This window comes from Cetorhinus maximus, chromosome 21 (genome assembly GCF_964194155.1).
Source record: "Cetorhinus maximus chromosome 21, sCetMax3.hap1.1, whole genome shotgun sequence".
NCBI lineage: Eukaryota > Metazoa > Chordata > Chondrichthyes > Lamniformes > Cetorhinidae > Cetorhinus > Cetorhinus maximus.
In genome coordinates, this window is record NC_135899.1 from 1567088 (window position 1) to 1593257 (window position 26170).

General features: G+C 50.5%; 1 protein-coding gene across 1 annotated transcript; it reads left to right on the forward strand.

The window, feature by feature from the left end:
- Window positions 1-3321: 3321 nt before the first annotated feature.
- LOC144695556 (E3 ubiquitin-protein ligase RNF5-like) lies at window positions 3322-26170 on the forward strand. The gene is made up of 5 exons (XM_078566433.1): window positions 3322-4235; window positions 18422-18534; window positions 20604-20658; window positions 23090-23201; window positions 25939-26170. The coding sequence occupies exons 2-5, from the start codon at window positions 18431-18433 to the stop codon at window positions 26079-26081; spliced, it is 414 nt and encodes a 137-aa protein (XP_078422559.1). The 5' UTR covers window positions 3322-4235; window positions 18422-18430; the 3' UTR covers window positions 26082-26170.

Below are 26170 nucleotides of genomic sequence, written 5' to 3' on the forward strand. Positions count from 1 at the left end.
TGGAGGGGGAGGGGAGGACTGGTGGTGGGTGGAGGGGGGGAGAGGGGGGAGGGTGGGGGGGGAGAGGGGGAGGGTGGGGGGGGAGAGGGGGAGGGTGGGTGGGGGGAGAGGGGGAGGGTGGGTGGGGGGGGAGAGGGGGAGGGTGGGGGGGGGTGGGGGAGGGGGAGACTGGGGGAGGGGGAGAGACTGTTGGGGGGGGAGAGACTGTGGGGGGCGGAGACTGTGGGGGGGGAGGGGGGAGACTGTGGGGGGGAGACTGTGGTGGGAGGAGAATGTGGGGGGGAGGGGGAGACTGGGTGGGGGGAGGGGGAGACTGGGTGGGGGGAGGGGGAGACGGGGGGTGGAGAGACGGGGGGGACTGGGGGGGGAGGGAGAGACTGGGGTGGGGGAGACTGGGTGGGGGGGATGGGGGAGACGAAGGGGGGAGACTGGGGCAGGGGAGTCTGGGGGGGAGGGGGAGGAGAGGGGAGACTGGGGGGAGGGGGAAGAGTGGGGAGAGGGGAGACTCGGGGAGGAGAGGAGAGGAGAGGTGGGGAGGGATGTGGAGTGAGAGACGGGCTAGAAATTGAGGAGAAGTGGGGAGAGACTGGGATGGGGAGAGGGTGAGAATCAGGAGGCAGCGGGGGGGTGGGGGGGAGGGGCGAGAGGCTGGGAGGAGTGGGAGAGACTCGGAGAGGGGGGAGGCTTGGGGGGGATTGGGGGAGGGGGGAGATATTGGGGTAGAGGAGGGGAGAGACTGGGGAAGGGGTTGAGATTGGTGGAGAGACACTCAGGAGCCGGGGGGAGACTGAGGAGCTCGGTGTTTTGTGGATTATTTTTATAGGGTTTGGTGTTTTGGGGGATTATTTTTATGGGGTTTGGTGTTTTGGGGGATTATTTTTATGGGGTTTGGTGTTTTGGGGATTATTTTTATGGGGTTTGGTGTTTTGGGGCATTATTTTTATGGGGTTTGGTGTTTTGGGGATTATTTTTATGGGGTTCGGTGTTTTGCGGATTATTTTTATGGATTCGGTGTTTTGGGGATTATTTTTATGGGGTTTGGTGTTTTGGGGATTATTTTTATGGGGTTTGGTGTTTTGGGGATTATTTTTATGGATTCGGTGTTTTGGGGATTTTTATGGGGTTTGGTGTTTTTGGGGATTATTTTTATGGGGTTTGGTGTTTTGGGGATTATTTTTATGGATTCGGTGTTTTGGGGATTTTTATGGGGTTTGGTGTTTTTGGGGATTATTTTTATGGGGTTTGGTGTTTTGGGGGCTATTTTTATGGATTCGGTGTTTTGGGGATTAATTTTATGGGGTTTGGTGTTTTGGGGATTATTTTTATGGGGTTTGGTGTTTTGGGGTTTATTTTTATGGGGTTTGGTGTTTTGGGGTTTATTTTTATGGGGTTTGGTGGTTTGGGGTTTATTTTTATGGGGTTCAGTGTTTTGGGGATTATTTTTATGGATTTGGTGTTTTGGGGATTATTTTTATGGGGCTCGGTGTTTTGGGGATTATTTTTATGGGGTTTGGTGTTTTGGGGTTATTTTTATGGGGTTCGGTGTTTTGTGGATTGTTTGACAGGGTGTGAGGGTTGTCCATGTGGAGATAGTTAGTGACTCTCCGACAAACCGGTTGTGAAGTGTGTGGTTCTGTGACAGGAGCTCAGCGATGTGTTTCTGCTTGAACACTGACTGGGCAGAACTCTCTCTCTCTCTCTCTCTCTCTCTCACAGTTAACCTTTCATCAAACAATTGTTTTGCAACCCGCCCCTGTGTCCTGTGTTGGACCTGTGACCCCTGTGTGATGTAACATGATTGTGCAATCGGCTCTCCAAGCCGTGCCCTGTGGTAAAGTCAATCTAGCCTGATATCAGGATGAGCATATCAGCAGCGATGTGAGATAGGGCTGGAGATTTAATCCAGTAAAGCTGATCAGTTGGAGGCTGGCACTGCAATAAATTGCTTCACTCGTTCCCTTCTGAGCTGCCCTCCACGTTAGAGCAGCCCCACAGGACGTGCTTCATTGTCATGCACCCTGCACTCTTGTCAGGAAAGCAGTCACTGGCGACCTTTCCCAGTACCATCACCGCAGGACCACTTGCTTTGGGCCGCAACAGCTCTGCCAACAATTGTTATTAAAGCATTTAAACAGGACCGTGTTAAAGGGCTCCTTTAAAACCCATGCTGTCCTATTTGAAGTTGGAGAGAGCGGGAAGGAGAATGGAGGGTGATCCTGTGCCAACCTGGGCAGATCAGGGAAACATTGGTGCGTCTCGATATGTACAGTGTGAGATCCATGAGCTTGCCCCTCAGGACTATCCATGGCGTGTGCTGCTTCTCCTGTCGCTGGCCAATGAGGAGGTGGGTCACAGCCATTTATGGGTAGATAGCAGAGTCATCGCTGAGCTGCAGCTGCTCAGTGAGTGGTCCTGGGTGTGAATCAGTCTTTCTCACAGACACAAACTGCTTTGGATTTCTAAAATTCAACAGCAGCAACTTGCATTTATATAGCGCCTTTACTACCATAAAGCGTCTCAGGGTTCTTCATGGGAGCATAATTGAACTGAATTTGACCCTGAGCCACATCAGGAGATATTCGGGACAGGTGACCAACAGCTCAGACAAAGAGGTCGGTTTTAAGGAGCGTCTTAAAGGAGGAGAGATGGGTGGGGGGGAATTCCAGAGTTTAGGACTCAGGCCTGGCCGCCATTGGCGGTGAAATGAGAATCAAGAATGCTCAAGAGGCCAGAATTACAGAGAATATATGGCTCAGAAACAGGCCATTCGGCCCATCAATTCATGTTGGTGTTTATGCTCCACTGCACTCTCCCATCTTTTTTCCTCTAAATCTATCACCATCATATCTATTCCCTTCTCCACCAGATGCTTGTCTAGTTTCCCCTTCAATGTATCTATACTATTGGCTTCATCCACTCACTGTGGTAGCCAGTTCCACATTCTCACCACTCTCTGGGTGAAGAAGTTTCTCCTGAATTCCCTATTGGATTTCTTGGTGACCATCTTATATTGATGGCCTCTAGTTCTGCTCTTCCCAACGAGAGGAACCATTCTCTCTCTATCCACTCAATCAAAACCTTTCAGAATTTTAACGGTCTCTATTAGGTCACCCCTCAGCCTTCCTTTATCAAGAGAAAGGAGAGCCAGCCTGTCAATCCTTTCCTGAAACATATACCCATGTATTTCTGGTATCGCTCTTGTAACTCTGCACCTTCTCCAGTGCCTCGACATCCTTTTTACAATACGGTGACCAGAACTGCATATGCAATATTCCAAGTGCAGTCTAACCAAGGTTTGATACAGGTCTAACATTAACTTTCCTACTTTTCAATTCCACCTGTCTTATCAACAGAGCCTAATGCTTGAGTTGTTTCTTCATGGCCTTGCCTAACCTGTGGTACAATTTTTAGTGATTGGTGTATTTGTACTCCGAAATCCCTTTGTTCTTCTACCCCATCGAGATTTTTATTTTCTAAGAAATATGCGACCTCGTTTTTTTTAACCAAAGTGTAAAATCCCACATTTATCTTTGTTGCAGTTCATTTGCCAATTATTTGCATGTTTTGCAAGTTTGTTAATGTCCTCCTGTAATTATTGCAGCCCTCCCCTGAATTGACTATCTCGCCCTGCCGTCCTCCTCCAGCTGACTCTTACCTGGAAATGTAGAGCTTGTGTTTTTGATTAGATTACGTTAATTGAGGCGTTGCTGGACCAGGAGCCAGTGTAGGTCAGTGAGCAGAGCAGGTGATACATGAACAGTCCTAGCTTCTCCAATCTCTCCATGTAACTGAAATCCCTGGTACCATTCTAGTAAATCAAATCGAGTAAACCTTTAAGGGAGTGATTGCAGCACCCTTGCTGGGGCCTCCCGGTGTTTTATAAAGGTTTAGCATAACCGGACAAAGCCAAGTTCGGGCAACACTCGACATGGGTCTCTCTCTCTTAAATCCACCCTCTCTTGCAGCCAATCTTGCTCACACCCCCTTTTAAAGAAGCATGCCCTGCAGAGAGAGCCCCATGTATAGGCCTTGCTATAAGCTGTCCTGGTGGGGTTTGTGCTATAAATCGGGGGGCGTGTGAATGTGAGGGGCCCGCGATGGACAGACGGTTATCACTCTGTTCAGGGTTCCTGTCACGCCACTGATTTCATTATCTCTAATATATTTTTCTCTCTCTCCTCCTCCCTCCTGCTTGGCTCCTTTGCGTTGTGTGCAGTTGGCCATGTCTCCATCAGGTAAGAGTCATTCATCACCCATCAGCTCTGTGCTTCTGCCTGCTTTGAGTTTAGCTGCATTCGATTGGGAGACAGCTCCCCACGAGGTCCCCAGTCCCTGGATCTCTTTGCCCTGACACAGCGACAGCAGCCCTTGAGTTGCTGCTGGGGAACCCCGACACTACCTCACCACACTGCCCCTGCTTAAGGTGGCAGCGGGCGGTCACATTTCACTGTGCTCAGACTGAGGGCTCCTTTAGTTGACGTGTAAGTCAGTGCCTTTGGGGGAAAATTGACAGTGGAGGTGATCTCAAAGCCAGGGTCTGACACAGCATCAAACCCCTGACCAAACCCCTGTGGCACATTCGATTAGTTTCTGGATTGCACAACCATTCGGTGAATGTACCGAGCCTTTCTCGACTCTGACAAGGTTTTAATGCAACATTCACGCCACACAAGTGTCAGGCGATGACCATCTCCAACAAGGGAGAATCCAACCATCTCCCTTTGACATTCAATGGCATTTCCATCGCTGAATCCCCCACTATCAACATCCTGGGGGTTACTATTGACCAGAAACTGAACTGGACCAGCCATGTAAATACTGTGGCTACAAGAGCAGGTCAGAGGCTAGGAATCCTGCAGTGAGTAACTCACCTCCTGACTCCCCAAAGCCTGTCCACCATCTACAAGGCACAAGACAGGAGTGTGATGGAATGCACTCCACTTGCCTGGATGAGTGTAGCTCCCACAACACTCAAGAAGCTCGACACCGTCCAGGACAAAGCAGCCCCGCTTAATTGGCACCCCATCCACAAACATTCACTCCCTCCACCACCGACGCACAGAAGCAGCAGCGTGTACCATCTACAAGATGCACTGCAGCAACTCACCAAGGCTCCTTCGACAGCACCTTCCAAACCCACGACTGCTACCATCCAGGAGGACAAGGACAGCAGATAGATGGGAACACCACCACCTGGAAGTTCCCCTCCAAGTCACTCACCATCCTGACTTGGAAATATATCGCCGTTCCTTCACTGTCGCTGGGTCAAAATTCTTGAACTCCCTCCCTAACAGCACTGTGGGTGTACCTACACCACATGGACTGCAGCGGTTCAAGAAGGCAGCTCACCACCACCTTCTCAAGGGCAATTAGGGATGGGCAATAAATGCTCACAGCTCAGTCATGAATAAAGAGTTCAGGACTGTCTCTTGGTGAAGCTCAGTGTTTGCTACATTATGCAAATATAAGAGGCATCACTGAGAAATAGCACCCGTTCCAGGTTGAGTCATTGTGGATATTCCCCCCGTGGCCCCGAGTGAGTGTATGAGGTTTGCTGTTCACTGTGAACCTCCAGATTGCAGCATTGTTATTGATGAGTGAGGCTAGAGGTCACTGGGCGAGTGTGGAGTGCTGGAACCCCCTCAGCCAGTGTGTGTGTACTGTTTTAAAACACTTACAGGTGGGAACAGTGTGCTGGGGGTTTCAAACATACTGTCCATTGGAACCCAGAGCTGTAGGTATCAGACGCACTGATCTAGGGAGTGCTGTACCCTTACTGAGAGAAGCTGTGTCGCTCCAGATGTCCCAAGCTCTCTTCACCTGTTCAGTTTTCCAACAGATGGAACACAGGGTCTGTCAGACTTTCTGGACTGATTTTGATTATCCGAGAGGTTGGAGAGGAATTTTCCAGAGGGGTTTTTCCCATTTATTGGCCCTGGGTTTCTTTCTCCCCTCCCAAGAGTTTGATGAGAGGGTGGGTGGGTGAGTGAGTGAGTGGTGTTAAGTGTGTGTGTTTGTGTTATAAAAGTTTAAAATGAGGATGCTCCAGCCATCCCGAGTGTGACAGACGGACACGATGGAGCAGATTTCCCTGCCCACAGCTGTGCTGCTTATGAGGTTAATTGGGTTATTGAATCATAGAATAGTTCCAGCACAGAATGAGGCCATTCAGCCCGTCGTATATGTGCTGGCTCCCTGCAAGAGCAACTCAGCTAGTCCCGATCTCCTACTTTTTCCCCATGGGCCCGCTAATTTCCTTCCCTTCAGATAATGGCACAATTTCCTTTTCAAAGCGACGATTAAACCTGCTTCCACCACACTCTCAGGCAGTGCATTCCACATCCTAACCACTCGATTGACCCTGTCTCCACCACACTCTCAGGCAGTGCATTCCACATCCTAACCACTCGATTGATCCTGTCTCCACCACACTCTCAGGCAGTGTATTCCAGACCCTAACCACTAGATTGACCCTGTCCCCACCACACTCTCAGACAGTGCTTTCCAGATCCTAACCACTCAATTGACCCTGTCTCCACCACACTCTCAGGCAGTGCATTCCAGACCCTAACCACTCGATTGACCCTGTCTCCACCACACTCTCAGACCGTGCATTCCAGACCCTAACCACTCGATTGACCCTGTCCCCACCACACTCTCAGGCAGTGCATTCCAGATCCTAACCACTCAATTGAACGTGTCCCCACCACACTCTCAGACAGTGCTTTCCAGATCCTAACCACTCGATTGACCCTGTCTCCACCACACTCTCAGACAGTGCTTTCCAGATCCTAACCACTCATTTGACCGTGTCTCCGCCACACTCTCAGGCAGTGCATTCCAGACCCTAACCACTCGATTGACCCTGTCTCCACCACACTCTCAGGCAGTGCATTCCAGATCCTAACCACACAATTGAACCTGTCTCCACCACACTCTCAGACAGTGCATTCCAGATCCTAACCACTCGATTGACCCTGTCTCCCCCACACTCTCAGACCTTGCATTCCAGATCCTAACCACTCGATTGACCCTGTCCCCACCACACTCTCAGGCAGTGCATTCCAGATCCTAACCACTCAATTGAACCTGTCCCCACCACACTCTCAGGCAGTGCTTTCCAGATCCTAACCACTCGATTGACCCTGTCTCCACCACACTCTCAGACAGTGCTTTCCAGATCCTAACCACTCAATTGACCCTGTCTCCACCACACTCTCAGGCAGTGCATTCCAGATCCTAACCACTCAATTGAACCTGTCCCCACCACACTCTCAGGCAGTGCTTTCCAGATCCTAACCACTCGATTGACCCTGTCTCCCCAACACTCTCAGGCAGTGTTTTCCAGATCCTAACCACTCGATTGACCCTGTCTCCACCACACTCTCAAGACAGTGCATTCCAGATCCTAACCACTCGATTGACCCTGTCCCCACCACACTCTCAGACAGTGCATTCCAGATCCTAACCGCTCGATTGACCCTGTCTCCCCCACACTCTCAGACCGTGCATTCCAGATCCTAACCACTTGATTGACCCTGTCTCCCCCACACTCTAAGGCAGTGCTTTCCAGATCCTAACCACTCGATTGACCCTGTCCCCACCACACTCTCAGGCAGTGCATTCCAGACCCTAACCACTCGATTGACCCTGGCTCCACCACACTCTCAGACAGTGCATTCCAGATCCTAACGACTCGATTGACCCTGTCTCCACCACACTCTCAGACAGTGCATTCCAGATCCTAACCACACAATTGAACCTGTCTCCACCACACTCTCAGATAGTGCATTCCAGATCCTAACCACTCAATTGAACCTGTCCCCACCACACTCTCAGGCAGTGCATTCCAGACCCTAACCACTCGATTGACCCTGTCTCCCCCACACTCTCAGGCAGTGCTTTCCAGATCCTAACCACTCGATTGACCCTGTCCCCACCACACTCTCAGACAGTGCATTCCAGATCCTAACCACTCAATTGACCCTGTCTCCCCCACACTCTCAGGCAGTGCTTTCCAGATCCTAACCACTCGATTGACCCTGTCTCCACCACACTCTCAGGCAGTGCATTCCAGACCCTAACCACTCGATTGACCCTGTCTCCACCACACTCTCAGGCAGTGCATTCCAGACCCTAACCACTCGATTGACCCTGTCTCCACCACACTCTCAGACAGTGCATTCCAGATCCTAACCACTCGATTGACCCTGTCTCCACCACACTCTCAGACAGTGCATTCCAGATCCTAACCACACAATTGACCCTGTCTCCCCCACGCTCTCAGACCGTGCATTCCAGATCCTAACCACTCGATTGACCCTGTCCCCACCACACTCTCAGGCAGTGCATTCCAGATCCTAACCACTCGATTGACCCTGTCTCCACCACACTCTCAGGCAGTGCTTTCCAGATCCTAACCACTCGATTGACCCTGTCTCCACCACACACTCAGGCAGTGCATTCCAGATCCTAACCGCTCAATTGAACCTGTCCCCACCACACCCTCAGGCAGTGCTTTCCAGATCCTAACCACTCGATTGACCCTGTCTCCCCAACACTCTCAGGCAGTGCTTTCCAGATCCTAACCACTCGATTGACCCTGTCTCCCCAACACTCTCAGGCAGTGCTTTCCAGATCCTAACCACTCGATTGACCCTGTCTCCACCACACTCTCAGACAGTGCATTCCAGATCCTAACCACACAATTGAACCTGTCTCCACCACACTCTCAGACAGTGCATTCCAGATCCTAACCACTCGATTGACCCTGTCTCCCCCACACTCTCAGACCGTGCATTCTAGATCCTAACCACTTGATTGACCCTGTCCCCACCACACTCTCAGGCAGTGCATTCCAGACCCTAACCACTCGATTGACCCTGTCTCCCCCACACTCTCAGGCAGTGCTTTCCAGATCCTAACCACTCGATTGACCCTGTCCCCACCACACTCTCAGACAGTGCATTCCAGATCCTAACCACTCAATTGACCCTGTCTCCCCCACACTCTCAGGCAGTGCTTTCCAGATCCTAACCACTCGATTGACCCTGTCTCCCCCACACTCTCAGGCAGTGCTTTCCAGATCCTAACCACTCGATTGACCCTGTCCCCACCACACTCTCAGACAGTGCATTCCAGATCCTAACCACTCAATTGACCCTGTCTCCCCCACACTCTCAGGCAGTGCTTTCCAGATCCTAACCACTCGATTGACCCTGTCTCCACCACACTCTCAGGCAGTGCATTCCAGACCCTAACCACTCGATTGACCCTGTCTCCACCACACTCTCAGGCAGTGCATTCCAGACCCTAACCACTCGATTGACCCTGTCTCCACCACACTCTCAGACAGTGCATTCCAGATCCTAACGACTCGATTGACCCTGTCTCCACCACACTCTCAGACAGTGCATTCCAGATCCTAACCACACAATTGAACCTGTCTCCACCACACTCTCAGACAGTGCATTCCAGATCCTAACCACTCGATTGACCCTGTCTCCACCACACTCTCAGACAGTGCATTCCAGATCCTAACCACTCGATTGACCCTGTCTCCCCCACACTCTCAGACCGTGCATTCTAGATCCTAACCACTTGATTGACCCTGTCCCCACCACACTCTCAGGCAGTGCATTCCAGACCCTAACCACTCGATTGACCCTGTCTCCCCCACACTCTCAGGCAGTGCTTTCCAGATCCTAACCACTCGATTGACCCTGTCCCCACCACACTCTCAGACAGTGCATTCCAGATCCTAACCACTCAATTGACCCTGTCTCCCCCACACTCTCAGGCAGTGCTTTCCAGATCCTAACCACTCGATTGACTCTGTCTCCCCCACACTCTCAGGCAGTGCTTTCCAGATCCTAACCACTCGATTGACCCTGTCCCCACCACACTCTCAGACAGTGCATTCCAGATCCTAACCACTCAATTGACCCTGTCTCCCCCACACTCTCAGGCAGTGCTTTCCAGATCCTAACCACTCGATTGACCCTGTCTCCACCACACTCTCAGGCAGTGCATTCCAGACCCTAACCACTCGATTGACCCTGTCTCCACCACACTCTCAGGCAGTGCATTCCAGACCCTAACCACTCGATTGACCCTGTCTCCACCACACTCTCAGACAGTGCATTCCAGATCCTAACGACTCGATTGACCCTGTCTCCACCACACTCTCAGACAGTGCATTCCAGATCCTAACCACACAATTGACCCTGTCTCCCCCACACTCTCAGACCGTGCATTCCAGATCCTAACCACTCGATTGACCCTGTCCCCACCACACTCTCAGGCAGTGCATTCCAGATCCTAACCACTCGATTGACCCTGTCTCCACCACACTCTCAGGCAGTGCTTTCCAGATCCTAACCACTCGATTGACCCTGTCTCCCCAACACTCTCAGGCAGTGCTTTCCAGATCCTAACCACTCGATTGACCCTGTCTCCCCAACACTCTCAGGCAGTGCTTTCCAGATCCTAACCACTCGATTGACCCTGTCTCCCCCACACTCTCAGACCGTGCATTCCAGATCCTAACCACTCGATTGACCCTGTCCCCACCACACTCTCAGGCAGTGCATTCCAGATCCTAACCACTCAATTGAACCTGTCCCCACCACACTCTCAGACAGTGCATTCCAGATCCTAACCACTCGATTGACCCTGTCTCCCCCACACACTCAGACCGTGCATTCCAGATCCTAACCACTCGATTGACCCTGTCCCCACCACACTCTCAGGCAGTGCATTCCAGATCCTAACCACTCGATTGACCCTGTCCCCACCACACTCTCAGGCAGTGCATTCCAGATCCTAACCACTCAATTGACCCTGTCTCCCCCACACTCTCAGGCAGTGCTTTCCAGATCCTAACCACTCGATTGACCCTGTCTCCCCCACACTCTCAGGCAGTGCTTTCCAGATCCTAACCACTCGATTGACCCTGTCTCCCCCACACTCTCAGGCAGTGCTTTCCAGATCCTAACCACTCGATTGACCCTGTCCCCACCACACTCTCAGACAGTGCATTCCAGATCATAACCACTCGATTGACCCTGTCTCCCCAACACTCTCAGACAGTGCATTCCAGATCCTAACCACTCAATTGACCCTGTCTCCCCCACACTCTCAGGCAGTGCTTTCCAGATCCTAACCACTCGATTGACCCTGTCTCCACCACACACTCAGGCAGTGCATTCCAGATCCTAACCACTCAATTGAACCTGTCCCCACCACACTCTCAGGCAGTGCTTTCCAGATCCCAACCACTCGATTGACCCTGTCTCCCCAACACTCTCAGGCAGTGCTTTCCAGATCCTAACCACTCGATTGACCCTGTCTCCCCAACACTCTCAGGCAGTGCTTTACAGATCCTAACCACTCGATTGACCCTGTCTCCCCCACACTCTCAGACCGTGCATTCCAGATCCTAACCACTCGATTGACCCTGTCCCCACCACACTCTCAGGCAGTGCATTCCAGATCCTAACCACTCAATTGAACCTGTCCCCACCACACTCTCAGACAGTGCATTCCAGATCCTAACCACTCGATTGACCCTGTCTCCCCCACACTCTCAGACCGTGCATTCCAGATCCTAACCACTCGATTGACCCTGTCCCCACCACACTCTCAGACAGTGCATTCCAGATCCTAACCACTCGATTGACCCTGTCCCCACCACACTCTCAGACAGTGCATTCCAGATCCTAACCACTCGATTGACCCTGTCCCCACCACACTCTCAGACCGTGCATTCCAGATCCTAACCACTCGATTGACCCTGTCCCCACCACACTCTCAGGCAGTGCATTCCAGATCCTAACCACTCAATTGAACCTGTCCCCACCACACTCTCAGACAGTGCATTCCAGATCCTAACCACTCGATTGACCCTGTGTCCACCACACTCTCAGGCAGTGCATTCCAGATCCTAACCACTCGATTGACCCTGTCCCCACCACACTCTCAGGCAGTGCATTCCAGATCCTAACCACTCAATTGACCCTGTCTCCCCCACACTCTCAGGCAGTGCTTTCCAGATCCTAACCACTCGATTGACCCTGTCTCCCCCACACTCTCAGACCGTGCATTCCAGATCCTAACCACTCGATTGACCCTGTCCCCACCACACTCTCAGGCAGTGCATTCCAGATCCTAACCACTCAATTGAACCTGTCCCCACCACACTCTCAGACAGTGCATTCCAGATCCTAACCACTCGATTGACCCTGTCTCCCCCACACTCTCAGACCGTGCATTCCAGATCCTAACCACTCGATTGACCCTGTCCCCACCACACTCTCAGGCAGTGCATTCCAGATCCTAACCACTCGATTGACCCTGTCCCCACCACACTCTCAGGCAGTGCATTCCAGATCCTAACCACTCAATTGACCCTGTCTCCCCCACACTCTCAGGCAGTGCTTTCCAGATCCTAACCACTCGATTGACCCTGTCTCCCCCACACTCTCAGGCAGTGCTTTCCAGATCCTAACCACTCGATTGACCCTGTCCCCACCACACTCTCAGACAGTGCATTCCAGATCCTAACCACTCAATTGACCCTGTCTCCCCCACACTCTCAGGCAGTGCTTTCCAGATCCTAACCACTCGATTGACCCTGTCTCCCCCACACTCTCAGGCAGTGCTTTCCAGATCCTAACCACTCGATTGACCCTGTCTCCCCCACACTCTCAGGCAGTGCTTTCCAGATCTGAACCACACCCTCCACTTATCTAGCCTATCTACACAACTGAAGCCCTTCATCCCAGCATGAAACTCAAAGATTTATAGAACAGGATGAGGGCCGTTCAGCCCATTGTGTCAATCCTTGCTGAAAGAGCTATCTAGTCTAATCACACCTTACAGCTCCTGCTCCCCGTGGTCCTGCAGGTTAAAGCATTTCAAGTGCATATCCAAGTAATTGTTCAATGTGATGAGGGTTTCTGCCTCTCCCACCCTTTCAGACAGAGAGCTCCAGATCCCCACCAGCCTCTGGGTGAAAATAATTACTCCTGAACTCATTTCTAATCCACCAAATACTTTCAATCTCTACCCGCTTGTTGCTGACCCTCTGCTCAGGGAAATAGGTCCCTCTTATCCAATCTACCTAAGCTCCTCATAATGTTATACACTTCAATTAAATCTCCCCTCAGCCACCTCTTTTCTAAGGAAAACAACCCCAGCGTCTCCAATCTTTCCTCATCGCTAAAATTCTCTAGTCCTGTCAACATCCTGTGTAAATCTCCTCTACCCTCTCAAGTGATCACATCCTTTCTGTACTGTAGTCCTGACCCGTACACAGCACTCTAACTGTGGTCTAACTAGGGTTTTATACAGACCTAGCATAACCTGCCTGCTCTTATATCCTGTTCCTTGGCCAGTCAAACAAAATATCCCACATTCCTTCCCTTCATTAAAGGAAGATCATGTTTAACTAACTTGTTGGGGATTTTTGAGGAGGTAACAGAGAAGGTTGATTTGGATTTCCAAAAGGCATTTGATACGGTGCCACACAACAGACTTATAAGCAAAATTCTAGGTCATGTAATAAAAGAGAAAGTGGGCACTTGGATAAGAAATTGGCTGTGTGACAGGAAACAGAGAGCAGTGATAAATGGTTGTTTTTCAGATTGGAGGAAGGTTTGTAGTGGAGTTCCTCAGGGGTCAGTGTTGGGATCCTTGCTCTTCCTGATATATATTTATGACCTAGACTGGTGGGCAGGGCATGGTTTCCAAATTTGCAGATGATACGAAGATTGGAAACGTTGTCAACTGTGATAGGGAGATAGACATATTGTTGGATTGGGCAGACAAGTGGCAGATGAAGTTCAATGCAGAGAAGTGTGAGGTTATTCGTTTTGGCAGGAAATATATGGCGAGACGGTATAAAATAAAGGGAGACTCTCTAAAGGAGGAACAGAGGGACCTCAGTGTATATGTACATAGGTCATTGAAGATGGCAGGGCATGTTGAGAGAGTAGTTAATAAAGCATATAGTACCTTAGTTAGGCTTTATTAATAGGGGCATTGAGTACAAGAGTAAGGAGGTCATGTTGAACTTGTAGTTAGGCCTCATCTGGAGTACTGTGTCCAGTTCTGGGCGCCATACTTGAGGAAGGATGTGAAGGCAATGGAGTGAGTACAGAGGAGATTCACAAGAATGATTCCCAGGATGAAGAACTGTAGCTATGAGAATAGATTGGAGAGGTTGTGACTGTTTTCCTTGGAGAAAAGGCTGAGAGGCGACTTGATGGAGGTATTCAAGATCCTGAGGGGTATGGACAGGGTAAATAGTGAGAAACTGTTCTCACTCAAGAGAACATCAAGAACTAGAGAGCACAGATTCAGAATAATTGGCAAAAGGGGTAAATGTGATGTGAGGAAAGGTTTTATTCACCCAGAGGGTGGTTGGAGTCTAGAACAAACTTCCTGAAAGGGTGGTGGAGGCAGGTTTGATCAAGGTATTGAAAAGGGAATTGGATTGCTACCTGAAAAGAGAGAATGTGCCAGGTTACGGGGATAAGGCAGTGGAGTGGGACCAGGTGGAATGTTCTTTCAGAGGGCCAGTCCAGACTCGATGGTCCGAATTGCCACCTCCTACACTGTAGAGATACTGTGATTTAACCACCTTATCTACCTGTCCTGCAACCTTCCGGGATCTGTGGACATACACTCCAAGGTCGCCCTATTCCTCTACACCTCTCAGTATCCTCCCATTTATTGGGTATTCCCTTGTCTTGTTTGTCCTCCCCAAATACATGCCCTCACACTTCTGCAGATTGAATTCCACCCGACCAATCCATCAATATCATCCTGCTGCCTTACAGCTGCCTCCCGCGACACCAGCCACTGAAAACTTCTTAATCATGCCCCTAACGTTTAAATCTAAATCATTGAACCAAGAACAACAAGGGACCCACACTGCAAACCTTTTCTGCACCATCTCTGAACTCTTCATGTCCTTCCTAAAAATGCAGTGCTCAGAATTGGACACAATGCTGGGGCTGAGGCCAAGCCAGTGTTATAAAGGTTCACCATAATAATTCCTTGCTGCTACTTATATTGCCTTTTCAACCACTTTCTCAACCTGTCCCTTCGCCTTCAATGATTAAGGGGAGTCGGTGGCACGGTGGTAATGTGACTGGACTAGTAATCCAGAAGCCCAGGCTAATACTCTGGGATGCGGGTTCAAATCCCACTGACAGCTGGTAGAATTTTAATTCAATGAATAAAAATGTGGATTATAAAGCTAGTCATACAAATTGGGGGCTCGAGTCGGCCCCTCGAGGCTGTTCAATAAGATCATGGCCTGAACTGATTGTAACCTCAACTCCTCGTTTCACTCCTCTACCCCCGTTCACTCTCTTGTTATCAGGAATCTATCTCGCTCTGCCTTAAAAAATATTCAAAGACCCTGTTCCTCAAAAGGTGGTGGAAGCAGAGTTCCAAAGGCTCACAACCCTCTTGAGAGAAAAAATTTCTCCCCATCTCTCTCTTAAATGAGTGACCCCTTATTTTTAAACGGTGACCCCCTAGTTCTAGAGGAAATATCCTTTCCACATCCTGTCAAAACCCCTCAGGGGTTATAGTTATAGGGGTTATATGTTATAGTCTCAGTCATGGTGACCATGAAACTATCATCGATTGTTGTAAAAACCCATCTGATTCACTAACGCCCTTTAGAGAAGGAAATCTGCCCTCCTTACCCAGTCTGGCCTACATGTGACTCCAGACCCATAGCAATCACAGAATCACACAGTGCAGAAGAGGCCCTTCGGCCCATCGAGTCTGCACCGACACATGAGAAACGCCTGACCTACCTACCTAATCCCATTTACCAGCACTTGGCCCGTAGCCTTGAATGTGGTTGACTCTTAACTGTCCTCTGAAATGGCCGAGCAAACCACTCTGTTGAAGGGCAATTAGGGACGGGCAACAGATGCTGGCCTTGCCAGCGACGCCCACATCCCATGAAAGAATGAAAAAAAACTGTATGCACATATACCCCCAGCTTTAGAATTGTGACCTTTATTTTCTATTGCTTCTCCTTGCTCTTCCTCTCAAAATGAATCATTTCACATTTCTCTGCATAAAATTTCATCTGCCACTTGTCCACCCGTTCCACCGACCTGTCGACCTCCCCCTGAATCGATCACTTTCCTCCTCACAATTCACAAAGTTTCTTCATTTGCAAATTTTGAAATTGTGCCCTGTGCTCCCAAGTCTGGATCAAGAAGAGCACTGACCCTCGTTCCAACCCCTGGGAAAGCCCACTATATACCTTCCTTCAGTTCGACAAACAACCATTCGCCACTACTCCCTTGTTCCTGTCACTCAGCTAACTTGGTATCCAGGCTGCTACCGTCCCTTTTATTCCATAGGCTTCAACTTCGTTTAGCAAGTGTTTGGAAGTCCATATACACCACATCAACTACATTACCCGCATCAACCCCTCTGTTACCTCATCAGAAAAACTCAAGTTAGTTAGACATGATTTGCCTTTAACAAATCCATGTTGGTTTTCCTCAATTAATCCACACTTGTCCGAGTGGATGTTAATTTTGTTCCAGCTTATTGTTTCTAGAAGCTTCCCAACCACCGAGGGAACTAACTGGAGCGTAGTCACTGGGCTGATCTTTATGTTCTTTTTTTTTGTGAATATGGGTGTAACATTTGCAATTCTCTAGCACCATCGCTGTACCTAAGGAGAACTGAGAGGTTTTGGTCAGCGCTTCTGCAAATTTCCATCCTTCCCTCAGTATGCTTGGATACATCTGAGCTGGTCCTGGTGATTTATTAACAGCCAGCCTTTCTAATAACTCCTCTTTATCAATTCTAACTCATCCAGTATCAAAACAGCCTCCTCTTTCACCACAACCTGTGCAGCAGCATCTTCCAAGATAAAGACAGATGTAAAGTATTCATTTAGCACCTCAGCCATGCCCCCTGCCTCCATGTGCAGATCCCATTTTTGGTCCCTAATCGGCCCTACTCCTCCTTTTACCACCCTTTTACTATTCATATGCCCATAGAAGACTTGTAAGATTCCCTTTTGTGTTGGCTGCCAGTCTCTTCTCATACTCTCTCTTTGCTTCTCTTACTTCTTTTCACTTTCCCCTGAACTTTCTATCTTCAGCTTGGTGTCCACTCGTATTACCAACCTGACATTTGTCATGTGACCATTTTCTGCTTCATCTTACTCTCTGTCTCCTCCTTCATCCAGGCAGTTCTGGATTTGCCTATTCTACCTTTCTCCTTCATGAGAATTGACTCTACCCGAGCCATCTGCTCTTCTTGATTCCAATATATCTGGGCCAGATCCGCCCTCACCCCACTGAAATTGGCTCTCCTGTAATTAATTATTCTTCCTTTGGATTGCTCCTTATCCTTTCCCATAGCCACCCTAAACCTTTGACACAATGATCACTGACCCCAAAATGTTCTCTCACTGACACTTGCTCCACTTGGCCCACCTCATTCCAAGAACCAGGTCTAGCAGTGGCCCTTGTTGGACTGGAAACATACAGTTGTAGAAAAACTTCCTGACTACATTACAGGAACTCTTGCCCCTTTCTTTCCTTTACAATACCACTATCCCAGTCCACATTCAGATAATTAAAGTCCCCCATTATGACTGCTCTCTGTAATTTCCCTGTGAATTAGCTTCTCTATATCTTTCCCACTAGTTGATGGCCTGTAGAATGCACCCCATAGTGTAATGCCAGCTCTATTGTTCCTTGGCTTTATAAATAGATTCTGCCCTTGACCCCTCTGGGACATCCTTTCTCTAGCACTGCAATATTCTCCTTATTCAATACCCCTAGCACCATCGCTGTACCTAAGGAGAACTGAAAGGTTTTGGTCAGCGCTTCTGCAATTTCCATCCTCCCCCTTTCCTGAACACCTTGCATCCAGGAATATTTAATACCCAGTCCTGCCCTTCTTTGAGTCAGGTCTCTGTTATCGCCACAACATTGTATTTGCCTAGGGCTACCTGTGCCTGTAACTCCCCAGTTTTATTTATCACACTCCACACATTCGCATACATCCACAGTGACCCTGGTTACACTGACCCAACTAATGCCTCACTATTTCTTACTGCCTCTCCCGGTCCTCTGGGCATCTTGTTTCTCCTCTCTTAATGTTACCCCCTGGCTCCCACACCCCTGCCAAATGTGGGTAGGGAAAGGGGATAACTCTGATGGGTGTGTGGAAATGCTCAGAGTCTATCGGACACCACATGTTCAGGTGTTCACCCCCAGCGCTGGGTCGAGCCTCGCACTGTCTGCAAGAGTCCGAGTCTACATTGAGTGGAGGGAGTAGGAAAGTGGAAGCAGCAAACTTGGCAGTGAATGCATAAGCCTCATAAACTGTATCTCTTAATCTTCCCAATGTGTGTTTTCAGTGGCTGGAGATGAGACCCAATCGACAAGAATGTCCTGTCTGCAAAGCCGGCATTAGTCAAGAGAAGGTCATCCCCCTCTATGGGCGAGGCAGCAGCAGTCAGCAAGATCCCAGGTAAATGCTCACTGCCTCCCTGCCCTTCATCATCTGCAGCTGGACGATGTAACATAGCGAAGGAACGTAAAGCAGAGCGTGACCCAGGCCTTAAAGAGACAGCTGCTGTCTGTCGGTGGTGAAGCCAGGCGTAGTGATTGGGCTGCAGGGATTTTGCGTGTGAGGGCCACGAGCTATTAGACTCTGCGAAACCCTGAGTTTGAGGTGAAGGCATTTCAGTAAGCATTAGATTTAGCGCATTGAGATAGGAGGAGGGTGAAGAATAAAGCACTAGAGAAGCTGGGGTTGTTATCCTTAGAACAGAGAGGGTTAAGGGGGAGATTTGATCGAAGCATTAAAAATCGTGAAGGGATTTGGTAGAAGCTGTTCCCGCTGGCAGGAGGGTCTGTAACCGGAGGGACACGGACTGAAAGTAATTGAGGGAATAAAAACGAGTCTCTTTTTTTACACAGCAAGTTGTTGTGATCTGGAAGGCGCTGCCTGAAAGGGCGATGGAAGCAGATTCAACAGGAACTTTCCAAATTGAATTGGATAAATACTGGAGGGGCTGTGGGGGGGCTGGTGGAGAGAGCAGGGGGAGTGGGACTAATTGGTTATTTCTTTCAAAGAGCCAGCACGTGCATGAGGGGCTGAATGGCCTCCGCCTGTGCTGTATAAGAGTTGGTGAGAGGATGAGAGTGCCGCTGGGTTCAGGAGGGGTGGGAGGCAGTTTCAATGCTGGGAGAGATGGAGGGGGGTGAGGGTTCCACGGAAGATCAGAGGAGGAACTGTGGAATCATCTGTTGGTTGGACTTTGGAAGAAATTAGTTAGAAGGTGACACTGAAGGAATCCAGATGTAATAAGATGAGTTTTAAGATTGAAGAAAGTGATTATCCTGTGAGGTAGGGAATAAAAATTAAAAGCAGAGTTCATCTGCTGGACAAGGGTTCAGAAGTTCATAAACGTGCTTGGGCATAATTATGTGCTCGAGGACACCGACTTCCTGTGGCATAGGATATGGTAGGTGATCTGACACAAGAATAACCTTGACTTTTAAGGATGCCCCCCACACCAATCGCTTGTCAGCTGGAACCCGGGAAACTGAGCTCTAATCTCGAGACGATTGTATAGCAAGGACGCTGACACCATCTGCATCACTCAGTACCCTGTTTGCCAAAGGATGTTGACTAGAACAAAGGATGTTGTCCAGCGTTAGCGCTCACGAGATGGCTCAGCTGTTTCACAGTATAAAAATTGAACACAGTAGGATTTTTGGAGTTGTTGGATTCACTCCAGTGTGTCTCTCTCTACTGTAGTGTAACGACAATAATGACCCCCTTAATTGGGATCAAGGTATCTCACTAGACTCTGTAGCTTTCTACTTGGGGATTTATGGTAAATGCTACTTTAAATGTTGGTGGCTATCTTAAATATCTCTCTGTAACATTAATAAGAAATTGTCAGAATTTCTAACAATTCTGTTAGAAACAAGAATATACTTTCTCTTCCTACAACTGTCAATGTTGTGATTGAATTACCATCAGATGTAAATTGCATGAATGGTTCTTTAATCAACTCATATAATTTAGAAAATATTTTCTCTCATACAATCTTCTGTATGAAGAACCCACCTCTGTACACTGTTCAGTGGAGAGGTACATGGTTGAGGAGAGATGTCTGGAGTCTTGTAATATCTTGGTTGTTATAATCTAGCTAACACGTGTTAAAAAGGCTGTCGGGAGGATGGTAAAGTTCTCTGGTGGTTCCTTTCCTTTGTTAGATCCGTTCTTCAGACCCATTTAAGTGACTGTGGAGCCTGTCTTTCCCAACCTTAGTGAGGGTGGTCATCCGAGGAATACACCTGATCTCAAAAAAGGGACTAGGATTATAAGCCACTTCAGCACATGGTCATGTTAGAGAGAAGGTGCAAACCGAGTGATGGTTTGCTCCCCAAGCTTGCCTGACTCTCCTTGCAGGGTTGGGTGGGTTTGCTATTGGAGAACCGTGTCTCTGTGCTCCACTTGTACCCTTGCACTGCTACATGCGGAGTGGTTCCCATTATAAAATTACCTTCTCTTCACTTTCACAGATTGAAGACTCCACCCAGACCACAGGGACAGAGAACAGAGCCAGAGAGTAGAGGGGTAACACAACAACTGACTCCTTTTATGCTGTTCTTGTTGTTAAGTGACTTCTTACATAAACTATATATTCACATTGCCTCATTTACTGAAAATGGCTTTGATTTTTTGATTAACCATCGTGTATATCCTTCTGTTACCTGTGTCTAAACTCGCACTAAGTCCCACTCCCCTATCACCCCTGTGCTTGCTGACCTCCATCGGTCCAGCAATGTCTCGATTTTACAACCCTCCTCCTTGTTTTCCAAATGCCTCCATGTCCCCTCCCTACCTCTGGAATCTCCTCCTGACCCACAGCCCTCCGAGACCTCGGTGCTGCTCTAACTCTGGCCTCTTGTGCAGCCCTGGTTTTAATCTTGGATCGTGTGGAAATTGAGAGGGAAGGAGCCACGAGAAAAACTGGCTCGGCATCGAATGGACAAGTCGCCTGGTCCAGGTGGCTTACGTCCAGGCTGCTGAAGGACGTGGGGCGTGGAGGTAGCCGAAGGGCTTTCCATAATCTTCCAACTTTCCCCAGATAATGGGAGAAGGTGCCAGAGGGATTGGAGAGTGGCAGATGTGACATTCCAATTCGAGAAAGGACGTAAGGACAGTCCTAGTAACTCCAGGCCAGTCAGTTTAACACCAGGTTTCAGAAACAATAATCGAGGTAAAAATCAACAGGCACTTGGAGAGGTTTGTGTTAACTAAGCAGAGCCAGCATGAATTTGTCCAAGGCAGGTCAGGTCACGCGTGACTAATCGTGTTGAATTTTTGATGAAGTAAAAGAGAAGGTTGATGAAGGGAATGCAGTTGATGTTGTCTGTGTGGATTTTGAGAGAGCTTTCAACAAAGCACCACATAAAAGGATGGTTAACAAAATTGGAATAGGCGGGTCAGCTTAGATAAAAAGAATTGGCTTAAGGACAGAAAACCGAGTTGTGGCAAATGGAAATGGCTATTTTCAGACTGGAGGGTGGTAGACAGTGGTGTTCCCCAAGGGTCAGTGCCAGGACCACTGATTAAAGACACGATGTATTATTAGTTTATATATTATATTTTATATAGGTATATTATACAATTTGGATATTGGAATCCAATATCAATCCAAGCACAAGGAGACAGTGGTGTAGTGGTAATGTGACTGGGCGAGTAATCCAGGCTAATGTTCTGGGACGTAAGTTCAAATCCCATGGAATTTAAATTCAATTAATAAATATGGAATATAAAACTAGCCTCGTTAATGGTGACCGTGACGACTATCATTGATGTTGTAAAAACTTTTCTGGTTCACCAACGCCCTTTAGGGAAGGAAATCTGCCGTCCTTACCTGGTCTGGCCTACACATGACTCCAGACCCACAGCAACGTGGTGGGGGGGGGAAAGGAAGTAAAATTTCACAATTTGCAGATGATACCAAATAGTGAGGATGATGCGAATCACCTTCAACAGGACATAGGCTAGAAGAACCAACAGTCAAACAGCAGCAGGAATTCAGGACAGAGAAGTGTAAAGTGATGCATTTTGACAGAAGGGATAGGAAGAAGCGATAGAGACTGAATGTCACAATTCTAAAGTGTGTGCAGGGACCTGGAGGTGTGTGTGCATCGGTCTTTGGTGGCAAGACATATCGAGGGAGTGGTTAGCAAAGTGTAGGGGGTCTTAGACTTTATAAACTGAATATTGAGCACAAAAGCAGGGAAGTTCTGCTGAATGTTTACAAAGCCCTGGTTAGGCCCCAACTAGAATATTGTGTCCAGTTCTGATCACCACCATTTAGGAAGGTTGTGAGGGTCCTTGGGAGGGTGCGGAGGAGATTTCCCAGAATGATTCCAGGGATGGGGGGATTTTAGTTACAAGGTTGGGCTGGAGAAGCTGGGATTGTTCTCCTCGGAGCGAAGGAGATTGAGGGGAGGTTTGATTGAGGTGGACAAGATGGGACAGGTTTAGACAAGGTAGACAAAGAAAAACTGTTAGAATTAGCAATGGTACAAGGCCTGGGGGACACAGATTGAAGGTTTTGGACAAGAGGTACAGGGGGATGTGAGGGTGGGGGGAGTGGAGACGATGAAAGGTTTCTAAAGGAAATTGGACGGGTGCTCGAGGGAAATAAACCTGCAGGATTAGGGGGATCGAGCAGGGGAATGGGACTGACTGGACTGCTCTACAGGGAGACAGCATGGACTGGATGGGCTGAATGGTTTCCTTCTGTGCTGTAAATTGACTATGTATGTACGATTGTACTGTGTCCCCTCTCCCCCTGGGCGTTGTCCTTTATCCATAGTTACTTCCCTGGGGGCTGTGCTCTGTTCCCTGTTCCCCCACTGCCCAACCCATGTAGACTGTCAACCCAGTGTCGGTTAATCCCCCCTCTGTGCTCCCCAGGTAACTGTGGGTTTCCTGTGGGCCCCAGCAGAATGAACTTGGTGTGATTTCTTCTCCTTGGCTCCGACAGGGTTTCCAGGGATTTGGAGACACCGGATTCCATATGTCTTTTGGGATCGGAGCTTTTCCATTCGGATTCTTCACCACGGTCTTCAACTCGAGTGAGAACAGACAAAGAGCGGGTGAGTGGGTGGGAGAGAGAGAGAGAGAGATAGAGAGAGGGGGGGTGCATTTAACCTCGAGAGTGATGGGGTTGGGGAAATGCTGACGAAGCGATCTGTTAAAACGCCTGGGAAGCCACGACCTACCCCTCTGTCCGATCTCCATGGTGTTTCCAGTCCGATTGATGCTGGCTACATCAGATAGCCATTCAGTTCTATTCACCGCTAATCCTGCAGTGTTAGATTGAAACAAATGCACAAAATGGAACCGACCTGTTCAGATAGGGTTAGAAAGCACCCCCGCCCCCCTCACCCTCTCCTCCCACACGTATTTTGCAACCTCAAAGGTGGAGAGGTTTTCCTGATATAGATGAAACAATGGGCGACTAAATTACACTTCTTCATGGAGCACCAGTCAATCTCTTTGATCCTGGTATGTTTTTATCAAAAATGTCACCCCACGACCGAGCGATAGATTCTATCAACAGAATTCCAGTCATTGGAGCACATCTGCTGAATGAAATGTAGGTGATTATCCAGAACTCCGTAGGTCAGGTGATAAAGGGTTATTAGAGTCCTGGAGAAGGAGAGAGGGGGAGATGGTCACCGCCCGGGGAGGGAGAGGGGGAGACGTTCACTGCCCGGGGAGGGAGAGATGGTCACCGCCCGGGGATGGAGAGAGAGGGAGACGGTCACTGCCCGGGGATGGAGAGAGAGGGAGATGGTCACCGCCCAGGGATGGAGAGAGAGGGAGATGGTCACTGCCCGGGGACAGAGAGAGGGAGACGGTCATCGCCTGGGGAGGGAGAGATGGTCATCGCCCGGGGACGGAGAGAGGGAGACGGTCATCGCCCGGGGAGGGAGAGATGGTCATCGCCCGGGGAGGGAGAGATGGTCACCGCCCGGGGAGGGAGAGATGGTCACCGCCCGGGGAGGGAGAGATGGTCACCGCCCGGGGAGGGAGAGATGGTCATCGCCCGGGGATGGAGAGAGGGAGAGATGTTCATCGACCAGGGAGGGAGAGATGGTCATCGCCCGGGGAGGGAGAGATGGTCATCGCCTGGGGACAGAGAGAGAGGGAGATAGTCATCGCCCAGGGAGGGAGAGAGGGAGACGGTCATCGCCCGGGGAGGGAGAGATGGTCATCGACCGGGGAGGGAGAGAGGGAGACGGTCATCGCCCGGGGAGGGAGAGATGGTCATCGCCCGGGGAGGGAGAGAGGGAGTCGGTCACCGCCCGGGGACGGAGAGATGGTCACCACCCGGGGACGGAGAGATGGTCACCGCCCGGGGACGGAGAGATGGTCACCGCCCGGGGACGGAGAGATGGTCACCGCCCGGGGACGGAGAGATGGTCACCGCCCGGGGACAGAGAGATGGTCACCGCCCGGGGACGGAGAGATGGTCACCGCCCGGGAAGGGAGAGATGGTCACCGCCCGGAGAGGGAGAGAGGGAGTCAGTCACTGCCCGGGGACGGAGAGATGGTCACCGCCCGGGGGCGGAGAGAGGGAGAGATGGTCACCGCCCGGGGAGGGAGAGAGGGAGACGGTCACCGCCCGGAGAGGGAGAGAGAGGGAGACGGTCATCGCCCGGGGAGGGAGAGATGGTCATCGCCCGGGGGCGGAGAGATGGTCACCGCCCGGGGAGGGAGAGAGGAAGAGAGGGAGACGGTCACCGCCCGGGGAGGGAGAGAGAGGGAGATGGTCATCGCCCGGGGAGGGAGAGATGGTCATCGCCCGGGGACAGAGAGAGATGGAGATAGTCACTGCCCGGGGATGGAGAGAGGGAGACGGTCACCACCCGGGGTCGGAGAGAGAGAGAGATGGTCATCGCCGGGGATGGAGAGAGGGAGACGGTCACCGCCCGGGGACGGAGAGAGAGGGAGATGGTCACTGCCCAGGGAGGGAGAGAGGGAGACGGTCACCGCCTGGGGAGGGAGAGAGAGGGAGACGGTCACCGCCCGGGGAGGGAGAGAGAGGGAGACGGTCACCGCCTGGGGAGGGAGAGATGGTCATCGCCGGGGACAGAGAGAGAGGGAGACGGTCACCGCCCGGGGACGGAGAGAGAGGGAGACGGTCATCGCCGGGGGAGGGAGAGAGAGGGAGACGGTCACCGCCTGGGGAGGGAGAGATGGTCATCGCCGGGGACAGAGAGAGAGGGAGACGGTCACCGCCCGGGGACGGAGAGAGAGGGAGACGGTCATCGCCGGGGACGGAGAGAGAGGGAGACGGTCACCGCCCGGGGACGGAGAGAGAGGGAGACGGTCACCGCCCGGGGAGGGAGAGAGAGGGAGACGGTCACCGCCCGGGGAGGGAGAGAGAGGGAGACGGTCACCGCCTGGGGAGGGAGAGATGGTCATCGCCGGGGACGGAGAGAGAGGGAGACGGTCACTGCCCGGGGATGGAGAGAGAGGGAGACGGTCATCGCCGGGGACGGAGAGAGAGGGAGACGGTCACCGCCCGGGGACAGAGAGAGAGGGAGACTGTCATCGCCGGGGATGGAGAGAGAGGGAGACGGTCACCGCCTGGGGATGGAGAGAGAGAGGGAGACGGTCACCGCCGGGGACGGAGAGAGGGAGACGGTCAACGCCCGGGGATGGAGAGAGGGAGACGGTCATCGCCCGGGGACGGAGAGAGAGGGAGAGACGGTCACCGCCCAGGGATGGGGCTGGCAGCTCTCGTTGAGTTGCAGAGCTGAGACTCGGAGCTCAGGGAGAAATATTGTGTGATTTCTGCCCTTTTCTCCACTTTATTCTCAGATAATGACCGACAACATCCCACCAATGGCGGCGTGGACTGGGAGAGCTTCTTCGGGGCAAACCGGGACAACAACAGCAACAACTGGGACTCCCTCTTCCTCTTTGTTGCCATTTTCTTCTTCTTCTGGCTCCTCAGTGTGTGACTGGCTGAGACGATCTGCGTATAAATGTGGGCAGTGATTTCGTGCACTCAATTGGGGGTTCATACTGATCAATAAATGCCTAAAGCCAA